Below are 10,499 nucleotides of genomic sequence, written 5' to 3' on the forward strand. Positions count from 1 at the left end.
CTGGGCAGGATGGGATGGGGTCAGGACAGGATGGGATGGGATAGGATGGGATAGGACAGGGTAGGATAGGGTAGGATGGGATAAGGTCAGGACAGGATGGGATAGGATGGGGACAAGACAGGTTAGGATGGGTTAGGGCAGGGTAGGATGTGATGGGATGGGGACAGGCTGGGATGGGACAGGCCAGGGTAGCATGGTGCCCGGGCAGGATGGGCCGCTCCGCGGCGGGATGCCATGGGGCCGGGGCGCGTCGGGGAGCAGCCAGGTCAGGACGGTCGGCGCTGGCGTGAGCCGGCCGGGGAGAGGAGCCGTGTCCCCGCTCCCCCCGCCTCCCCCGGTAGGGGCCGGCTCCCCCCCGCCGCCCTTTGTTTACCCGGGCCGGTGGCGGGCGGGGGCGGCGCCGGCGGGGGCGGGGGGAGGCGGCGGCGGGCGGGCGGGAGCCGCCGCGCTCGCACCAGCTGTTTCCCGCCTTGAGCCGCAGGCAGAGGCCGCCGGAGCCGGAGCCGGAGGAGCCGGAGGAGCCGGGCCCCCCCCCCTCCCCAACCCCGCTTTCCCCCCCCCCCCCCGGCATGGAGTACTTCATGGTGCCGGCCCAGAAGGTGCCCTCCCTGCAGCACTTCAGGAAATCCGAGAAGGAGGTCATCGGCGGGCTCTGCAGGTGGGGGCGCGGGGAGAGGAGGGGGGGGGACGCACGCCGGGCGAGCCGGCCTTGGGGCTAAAAGGGTGAAAAATGGTGTTTTTAGGGTGTTTTTTAGCGGGGGGAACGGAGCGGGGGGGGGGGAGCGCGGCGCGGCCGCCGCAGCCCCACCGCCCGCACGTGGTCCCGGCCGCGCACATGGGGCCGGGCGGCCACGCGTGGCCATGGGGAGGGGGGGAGGCGCCGCCCGCCCATCGCCCCCCACCCCCAGCCGTGGGTTTGGGGTGTGGGGGGGGTGTGTGGAGGGGCTGGGGGGGGTCCGGCGGGGTGTGCGTGGGGCGGTGTGGGGGGGTGTGTGTGTGTGTGTGTTTACTGCCGGGCCTGGCCGTGACTCTGCAGCCCTCCCGGAGGAGGCGGGTCGCGGCCGGGGCTGCCGGGACATGTAGTGCGGGGAAGGCGGCGGCACAAAGCCCGGCGACACGGCGCGGGGTGCGGGGGGGGAGGCACGGCGGGGCGGGGGGGACACCTCCAAACCTCCCAGCAACACCCCCCCCCCCCAGCCGAGGATGGGGACGGAGCCGGTGGGGCCTGGCGGGGAGGCGGCGGGGGGGTGTGTTGGGGGGGGGGGGGCTCGCCACGCGTGGGGGGCGGCACAGGCCTCTCGGGGCCACGCGGGGCGGCCCCCGGCGCTCCGGGAGCCGCGGGCAGGCACAAGGGCCCCCCCGCGCCGTGGGGCGGGCCTGGGCGGCCGGGCCCTGCCGCGCATGGGGGGCGGCCCGCGCCCGGAGGGGCCTGTGGGGCTGCTCGGGCCCCTGGGGTCCCTGTGGATTCCTCATGGGGTCCCCGTGGAGCTGCTTGGGGCTGTGGGGTCCCTCTGTGGTCCCTGTGGGGGCAGCTCAGGCCAGTGGGGTCCCTTTTGGGTCCCTCTGTGGGTTTCCTGTGGGGCAGGTCAGTTCCCATGGGATCCCTCTGTGGTCCATACGGGGCAGCTCAGGCCCGTGGGGTCCCTTTGGGGTTCCTGTGTGGTCCATATGGGGCAGATCAGTCCCGTGGGGTCCCCATGGGTTCTCTATGGGGCAGCTGAGTCCTGTGGGGTCTCCCTTTGGGGTCCCTCTGTGGTCTCTATGGGGCAGGTGAGTCCTGTGGGGTCCCTATGGGGCAGCTTAGGCCCCTGGGGTCCCTTTGGGGTCCCTCTGGGGCAGCTGAGGCCTCTGGGGTCCCCGTGGGGCAGCCCACAGCAGCCAGACTCCCCTACACGTGTGGGGCAGCTCAGGCCCCTCCAGGCCCTGCCCCAGCCCACATGCTCCCCCCTGGGGCTATCCCTGCCCCACGGGGGTCCCACAGCCCTGCCCCATCTCCTTGCCGCCCCACCGGCTCACCTGGGGTGGAGGGGTGCTCAGGGGGTGCCCACACCTGAGGCCTCTGGGGGGGACATAGCTGTGGGGCAGGGACACAGGGCGGTGGTGTGGCTTCGCTGGGTCCCCCCATGTTAGTTACAGTGGGTGGCTGCAGCCCGGCGTGGGCCTGTGGCCCGGGTGGGAGGGCAGCCGCCTTGGGGCAGGGAAACGTGGCCATCCTGCCCAGGGCTGGGGCGCTGCGTGGCCCCCACGCTATCCCCAGGTGTGGGGCAGAGCTCTGGGGGAGCTTCGCTGCCTGTCCACCGCCCTGAGCTCTGCAGCACCCTGCCTGTGAGCTTGAGGGTGCCCTGCCTGCGAGCTCCGTGAGCTGGGGGACGCCCTGCCTGCGAGCTTGAGGGTACCTTGCCTGCGAGCTTAGGGACGCCCTGCCTGAAAGCTCATGATGCTCGGGGACGCCCTGTGTGCGAGCTCCAGGAGCTGGGGGGGTGCCCTGCCTGTGAGCTTAGGGACACCCTGCCTGTGAGCTCAGTGAGCTTGAGGGTACCCTGCCTGCGAGCTTGCGGACGTCCTGCCTGGAGCTCTAGGAGCTCAGGGATGCCCTGCCTGCGAGCTTGAGGGTACCTTGCCTTCGAGCTTAGGGACGCCCTGCCTGAAAGCTCGTCATGCTTGGGGACGCCCTGCCTGCGAGCTCGGCATGCTTGGGGACACCCTGCCTGTGAACTCGGGTATACCCTGCCTGCAACCTCAGGGACAGCCTGCCCGCAAGCTTAGCGAGCTTGGGGACGCCCTTCGCGCAAGCTCGGGGACACCCTGCCTGCGACCTCAAGGAGCTCGGGGGCACCCTGCCTGCAGCGCCGTGCCTGCCCTGCCCACCAGTGCAAACCAGAGCACTGGTTGTGGGCAGCGGCAGACACGAGTGGGCCGAGCGGGGCGTCTGCCGTGTCCCCACCGAGCCCCCGGCCTCCTCGCCAGGCAGCAGCAGCAGCTCTGACCCCGCTGTGGGTTTGTTTCCCTCCAGCGTGACGTCCCCGCCAGGCTGCGCTGGGGGCTGCTGCGCTGCCGGGTGAGATGGACCAAATTCTACTCACCCGACCCAAACCCTGCGGCACCCACATGGAGCTGGGGGCACCCCAGGGGCTTCTGTGCTGTGCCAGGGCTCCAGTGGGTGCCATCTGCTCTCTCCGCCTCTGTCCTGCCCCATCCTCGGTGGCACTGGGTGCCAGGCCGGCTCCTGAATCCATGGTTTCTTCTCCCCCTTTCCGTGTGTAGCTGTCACTTCTGGGGTCTCTGCCCAGGAAGAGCGGCTGGGGCAGGTTGCGGGAGGTCTGCCGGCGAGGAAGCAGGCTCTTCCTCCTTCCCCGCTATTTAAGAAACCACTTCCGCGCTGCCCGGTCCTGGGCCTCTCCATCCCATTCCCCTTGTGTGGCCACAGCTGGCGGTAGGACATCCCGGAGTGGCCACCTCCCCGGCCCCACCAGACATGGCTGTGCCGGGGGACAGACCCTGCCCCTATGAAGGGATGGTGTCCCCAAACCTGCTGGGGTTGGCACATTGTGGGGATGAGTTTGGGGCTGGTTTTTGGCAGGAGCAGGGAGGCAGGTGATGGCCACCACTGGATGGGAGCCCTGTGCCGCCATCCCGCCACGGGCAGCTCTTACTCCACGCGGCAGACGGCTGCTCGCCACGAGCCAGGTAGACCCCCAGACCCCCCGGGGATGCCCGCTGGGAGCCCCACGGGAGGGATCCAGTGCAGCGGGTGCTCAGCATCCGGCATCAGCCTGCGCCAGGATGCTGTCTCAGCGGCTGGGGAAAATGTATTCCCATCCCTCTGGGCTGAGCTGGGATCCTTCCCCCTCCCTCTAGGATGAGCTGGGATCCTTTCCCATCCCATTGGGCTGAACTGGGATCCTTCCCTGTTCCCCTGGTATGCAGTGAGATCCTTTCCCATCCCATTGGGCCGAACTGGCATCCTTCCCCATCCCTCCGGGATGAGCTGGGATCTTTCCCCATCCCTGTGTATCTCAGAGGAGTTGCTCTGGGTGCCCTGGGAGCCCCTGGGCGCTGCCTGAGCACATGGCGATGCTGTGAGCAGGGCTTGGTTTTGCCGCTTAGATCCCTGAGCTCCCAAACCTCCACTGTTCCTCCGTGGCCTCTCCGGGATGGCAGGACACCGGATGGCTTTGCTTTCCAGCCCGGTGTTGGCAAGGTGCTGGGTGGGACGGTCCCGTCTCCCCATCCCGGAGCTGCTGGGCACCTGGGTGGGAGGCTGAAGCCCGCCTTATCTCGCCTCGCGCCGGCAGCCTGGCCCTTGTGTTTAGTCTTCCGTGCCTCGCCGCATCCCCGGCGCCGGCCGCCTGACTTGCAGCTGGTGGGTGCTGGGCGCTTGCCTGCACCCCGGAGAGAGCCGCTGCCGGCGGCAGCGGGGAGGCGGGATGGCTGGCGGCGTGGCAGGGGCTGCCAGTTGCCTTGTTTTGGCCTCACGAGCAGCTATCACCCCAGCCCTTGGCTTATTAATTAATTGCCAGTGCTGACCACTGCCCGGCAGACTCGCTGTCCCCGCGATCCAAAATCCTTGCTGGGATTCGGTCACCTTGCTCCCTTGGGGAAGAAGCAGGGTGTGGGGGAAGAAGCTGGACCCCCACGGCAATGGGATTTGCTCAGGTGCCCTGGACCCACAGGTGGTGCCCTTGGCTGGCCAAAGCCCTCCCTGCCACCGTCCCCGCGTGCTGCTGGCGGCGTCTCTGGCTCCGGGAGGCATTTCCCGGCCCATCTGCGGGGCGAGGGCGCGGGGGGCGAGGAGGCGGCGGCAGGAAACAGGCGGGAGCTGCGGCTTGGGGTGGGACGGGGGCTTCTCTGCTGGGAGCTGTCATCTGGAAGCCATCAGCGGGGCGGGAGGGAGGGAGCCGCCTTCCCGGGGCCACACACGCCGGCCGGCCCTGTGGGGACCCAGCCGGACGGCCCACAGCCTCCCTCACCCGCCCGGGGGTCCCTGCCATGCCCTGCCTCCCCCTTGGCTCCCCTCGCCCAGGCTCGCTATCGGTGTTGGCCTTGGGCAGCCCGTGCCTGAGCTCGCCGGAGCCACCATTCCGTCGATGCATCCCCCGGAGCTTTGGATATGGGGCTGCAGAAACCCACCCACCCGCTTTTGTGCTCGCCCGCGCCGCAGCCATCGTCCCTTCTGTGTTTGCCATCCCTTTGGTGGCTCGTGATTGCAAAGCGAAGGGCGGACATGGTGGTGGGGAGCAGGCAGCAGGGGTGCAGCCCCCTCCTCCCTAATCCCATGCCTTTCTTGCAGCTTGGCCAACATCCCGTTGACTCCGGAGACCCAGCGGGACCAAGAGCGTCGGATACGCAGGGAAATCGCCAACAGCAACGAGAGACGGCGGATGCAGAGCATCAATGCTGGCTTCCAGTCTCTGAAAACCCTCATCCCACACACGGACGGGGAGAAGCTCAGCAAGGTGAGCAGGACGTCACCGGGGCCACGGCGATGCAGGCGCCAGTCCTGCACGTGGGGGTTTTCGTTGTTGCTTGTCGGGGCTGTGAGAGTAACTGGGGATATTTGCATGTATTAATCCACCAATGGAGGTCTCTCCTGGGGAGGTCTCCTGGGTGGAGGGGGTGCGCATCGCAAACCTGGTGTCCCGGGATGGGCTGGGTGCATGTGACAGCCCCACACACCCTGGGAGCAGGGTGGCGCGTGCCTGGGTGACGAGGTGGCTCCGCTGCGGAGGGTGAGGAGGCAGCGCTCAGCAGCCAGTTGGGTTCTTGAGATGGGTGAACTGGAGGTTCACTGTGTTGGAAATTCTGGGGAGACCCGGGGGTGAGGGAGATGCTGTATGGAGGTAGCGGGGCTGGACAAGGAGCGGTGCTGCCGTCTGCCAGGCAGGGAGGGAACTGGCGGGAGGGGGGCTCTGGGGGATGCCAGAGTCTTTCCTGCCTCAGCGTCCCCCTCCTGACTCTCCCGCAGGCAGCCATCCTCCAGCAGACGGCGGAGTACATCTTCTCCCTGGAGCAGGAGAAGACTCGGCTACTGCAGCAGAACACCCAGCTCAAGCGGTTCATCCAGGTAGTGCCTGCCTGCGTGCCCTGGGGACGGGATGGGACGGGACAGTCCCAGCTGGCTGAGGAGGGGATGTTGTTGCTCTTCTTGCGGTCAGGGTGAGACGCTCTGCCCTAATGAGCCGGGGGTTGGAGGTGTTTTGCACCCTCCTGGCAGGGCAGGGGAGCCCAGTTTAACCTGGCACCCGTTACCCGGCAGGGGGAGAAGGGCTGCCGTTCCTATTTTCCATTTGGGATATTGGGGTACAGCCCAGTGGCAGCTCTGGCTCTGGGGTGGCCCGGTTGAACCGCCCTGGGTGTCACGGTGTGAGAAATGGGTTTGCACAAGGCTGACGGAGTGACCAGGAGGGTGGTCACACAGGGTGCAGGAGCCCATCCATCCCTAGGTGCTGCCCACGTCCCCGGGGAGCCCCTTTCCTGCAGGGAGCCGTGTTAGGGGGTGGCCGGCATCAGTTAGACGTGGTCTGGATGCGGGGGAGAGCATCAGGGCTGGTCCCTGTCCCCTGAGACCATGTCCCTGCGGCAGGAGTTCAGCGGCTCCTCCCCGAAACGGCGACGGGCAGAGGACAAAGACGAGGGTATTGGCTCGCCGGACATCTGGGAGGACGAGAAAGCTGAGGATCTGCGGCGGGAGATGATCGAGCTCCGGCAGCAGCTGGACAAGGAGCGCTCGGTCCGCATGATGCTGGAGGAGCAGGTGAGGCCACGCGGGGCCGGATCCGGCTGCGGCGCTGTGCGGCACCGTGCTGGCTGTGCCTGGGGCGGGCTCGCCCTCTAGCGGGCTCTGCCATGGCCATGCCGGAGACCCCCGGGGACACTGGCGCCACAGCTGCGGTGTCACGGTTCATCTGCTTTGGCCACCTCTGCTCCACGCTTGGCCATGGGCTGTCCGGCTCTCCCCACGCCATGGGCACCCTTCCTGGCAAGATCAGGGGGTGCCATGCGGGGAGCAGGCTGGGCTCCCCACCGACATGTCAGGGCTCTCTTGGCCGGCAGGTTCGCTCCCTGGAGGCCCACATGTACCCCGAGAAGCTGAAGGTGATCGCTCAGCAAGTGCAGCTCCAGCAGCAGCAGGAGCAGGTGAGGTTGCTGCACCAGGAGAAGCTAGAGCGCGAGCAGCAGATCCGAACCCAGGTGAGTGTGCGGACGCCGCCCCGGCCCACCCTGGCCATAGCCCACCCGTGGGGACACCCGGTGGCCTCCCACCCCCAGCTTGGTGCAGCCGGGCACATGGGTGGTGAGATTTGGGGGGGTCGGTGTGTTTCAGTGATGTGCTTGGCACCTCCCGTCCCTTAGGACTGGCCGGGACGAACAGCAGTGTCCCAGCAAAGCTCTCGCCCTCTGGAAACTGGGAAAGGGTCGGCACACGGACCTACCCCCACTCCTCCAGTGCTCAGGGGGGCTGTGGTTGCAGGCACGCCGTGTTTCAGGAGGGGATTGTGGCGTGGACTGTGCTGCGGCGGCTTCCAGGTGGCTCCATTCCCTGGCATGGAGGGCTTTTTACGGGCAGGGATTCAGCTTGGCCCTAGCGAGCCCGCGGCTTTCCAAGGCTGTGCCGGGAGGTGCTGGATGTGGCCACCCCTGACTTGCCCCCACCCCGTGGTGGCATGTCCCTCCCCACCGGGCACGGGTGGAGAGCAGCTCCCACTCCGGTGAGCTGTGGTCCTGCTCTGGTGGCCACGTTTCCTTGCCCTCAGGCAATGAACAGGAATCCATCCCGTCCCCCGGTGGTATCCGCAGTCACATCGGGACCACTGCCAGTGGGTGGTTTGCAGCACCATGGAGGCCAACTCTGGGGGTTCACCTCTCACTAAGTGACTCCCCCTGAGTTTTGGGGACCCCCAAACCGCTTCCCGCCACCCGCCAGGCTGGGAAAGGGGAGCAGGCCAGCTGGTAGGCAGCGCTGCTGGGGGACTGCGGGGATGGGAGCCTTCAGCCCTTTCCTCCGGCACAGTCGGATTTGCCAACGGTGGGGGGAGCCTTACGCCAGCCCGCTACAGCGAGGAGGAGGCGAGCGCGGTGCCGGCACCCGGTTGTTGCTCGCTGCCACCCTCGAGCCCAGCCTGGGGAGCTTCAAAGGGAGCGAGAAAAACCAGCTTCCTCCCTCCTTTGGCTTCTGCGGAGCTGCGTCCCCGCAGGATCTCTGCCGGCCACCTCCCGGGGAAGTTCAGCCTATTTTTAGGTGAACTCTCCTTAGCCTCCTGCTAGGGCGGATCTTCCCATCCGCTGTTTTAACAAGGATCTCCGAGGGGTGCGGCGAGTTCCCAGCTGCGCACATCGGGGCAATGGGAGGGCTGACGCTTGTCTCTCCTGGCTTAAAAGCCCAAATCTTTCCCGCTTCAGGATACGGGGAATCCTTCACGATCTGCTCTGCCAAAGCTAAGGTGACGGCAGGTTTTAGCTAGCATCTTCTCCCGTCTGTCTGGGATGGATGAACTGGAGCAGCCGAGCTGCTGCTTCAGCTTTTATGGGCTCTTGAAGGAGTTTGGGTTCCACAAACAAGCGTGATGCTCTTCCCATCGCCGCCGTGCCCAGGTCCCTGCTGACCAGGGCGGGGGTTGTTTTTGCTTCTCTCCCCAGCTCCTGCCATCACATGCTCCCCCAGCGCCCACCCACCACCCCACCGTGATCGTTCCAGCGCCGCCTCCCTCCCATCACGTCACCGTGGTCACCATGGGCCCGTCCTCGGTCATCAACACAGTCTCCACGTCCCGGCAAAACCTGGACACCATCGTTCAGGTAAGGAGGGGACCGCGGGAGCAGGCTTTGGGGGGGTCCGTAACCCCTCTGGGTGCATCGCAGAGTGGGGGACGACACGCGATGTCCTGACGGGTGGTGGTTGCCCTCGGCAGGCGATCCAGCACATCGAGGGGACGCAGGAGAAGCAGCTGCAGGAAGAGGAGCAGAGACGCGCTGTCATCGTGACGCCAGCCCGCGCCTGCCCCGAGCCCTCCGCCTCCGACACCGCCTCCGACACCGAGGGCAACGACAGTGACTCCATGGACCAGAGCAAAGAAGAGCCTTCGGGGGACGGGGAACTGCCTTGACACCCCCCGGCTGGCAGCCGGGGAGGGGAGCCGGGGCGGGGGCGGGGGGAAACGTCGGAGAATATGCTGAAATTTTTAAAAAATACAACGCGATTTGGGTCTCTTTTATGACCTTTTTCCAATACTGTAAAGCAGAGCGCTAGAAGCAGGCAAAGGTCACCCTTCAGCTCTCGGGGTGGGGGGGCGGGCGCTCAAGGGCAGCCCCAGCGGGACACGGGGGGGCTCGGTGTGCACCGGGATGGCGGCAGGGGGGTGTTAGGGACAGGGGGGTCACAACCCCCACCCCATTTTATCACCCCCCTGCCGCCAACCCATGGGGAATCCTGCAGCCCCGGTGTTCCTGATGGCGTTCCCTTGGGATGGGGGCTTTGGTTGGGATCTTAATTTTTTTTTTTTTCTTCGTTTTTTTTGGTTTTCTGTTTGTTTGTTTTTTGTTTTTTTTTTAAATGTTTGTTTTTAAGCAGGGGGGAGATGCCAAGTGACACAGCAGCAAAGGCAGGACAGGCACCCCCCGCTTTGGGGTACAGCCAGCCCCACCACGGCTCCCGCACCCCACATAGGGCTGGGAAAACCCCTTTGGAGAGTAAAAAAATATCCTGGGATTATGCCATCGGAGCACAGGCAGGAGGGCTGGCACGTGCCAACCCCCCGCTGTTTCCAGCGCCCACCACCTTGGCATGGGGATGGCGATTTGCGGGGACTGATTTTACATCCGCATCCCCATCCCCGTTCCCCCTCCCCCCCCCCACCCCATCCTGCTCCCATCCCTCCTTTAAGCACTTAATCCGGTTCGCGGGGTCCCTCAGCTCCGAAGAGCTTTTTCTAGTTCGTGATTGTGTCGCTTGGGTCTGTCCTGGCGGGTTGGGGGGGGTGGGGGGGGTGGTGATGTCCCCATTTTGTGCGTGTGTCCCCCCCCCCCGCACCTCACCCTCACCGCCCCCCGCCCAGCTGTAGGGTTTTAGGCCAGTCGTGTGTAGAGCCTCGGTGGTATTTGGTAGGTTTCCCCCCCCCGCCCCCAGCCCCTCCAGCCGCAGCTGTTTCTCAGTTCCTTTCCCTTTTATTTTTGGTTGGTTTTTTTTTTTTTGTATTTTTTTTACGATTTTCAGGTCTTTGTGTTGATTGAGAAGCTATTCTATTTTGTTAAGAAAGTTGGAAAAAAAAAAAAGAGGCTCGTGCCTTTGTAAAGAAACAAAATAAAGTTTGTACTTGGTTTTTTAGAAGCTCCGTCCCCGGCGTTAACCTTTGTGGGGGGGAGTGGGATGGGGACGGATCCTGCCCCTGGCAGGGGGGGACACTGGTCCCTCTTGGGTGACCTGGGGCTCACGGGGAGCGCTGCCGGCGTTGGGAATCGTTGGGAATGGCAGGCAGGGAGCAGGCAGGAGGATGCTGGCCCCC

At 65.9% G+C, this 10,499-nt stretch overlaps 1 protein-coding gene across 1 annotated transcript; it reads left to right on the forward strand.

Moving 5' to 3' along the window:
• The first annotated feature begins 549 nt into the window (after positions 1-549).
• On the forward strand, positions 550-10,324 carry TFAP4 (transcription factor AP-4). Its single transcript, XM_063345075.1, has 7 exons — positions 550-658; positions 5,291-5,456; positions 5,966-6,064; positions 6,584-6,754; positions 7,054-7,191; positions 8,638-8,796; positions 8,910-10,324. The coding sequence occupies exons 1-7, from the start codon at positions 570-572 to the stop codon at positions 9,102-9,104; spliced, it is 1,017 nt and encodes a 338-aa protein (XP_063201145.1). The 5' UTR covers positions 550-569; the 3' UTR covers positions 9,105-10,324.
• The last annotated feature ends 175 nt before the right edge of the window (positions 10,325-10,499 follow it).

Source organism: Chroicocephalus ridibundus, chromosome 8 (assembly GCF_963924245.1).
Source record: "Chroicocephalus ridibundus chromosome 8, bChrRid1.1, whole genome shotgun sequence".
NCBI lineage: Eukaryota > Metazoa > Chordata > Aves > Charadriiformes > Laridae > Chroicocephalus > Chroicocephalus ridibundus.

Coding starts and splice junctions, on each gene's coding strand:
- TFAP4 (XM_063345075.1), top strand. CDS start 570: ATGGAGTACTTCATGGTGCCGGCCCAGAAGGTGCCCTCCCTGCAGCAC. Junction 659..5,290: donor GTCATCGGCGGGCTCTGCAG/GTGGGGGCGCGG, acceptor CCTTTCTTGCAG/CTTGGCCAACATCCCGTTGA. Junction 8,797..8,909: donor ACCTGGACACCATCGTTCAG/GTAAGGAGGGGA, acceptor TGCCCTCGGCAG/GCGATCCAGCACATCGAGGG.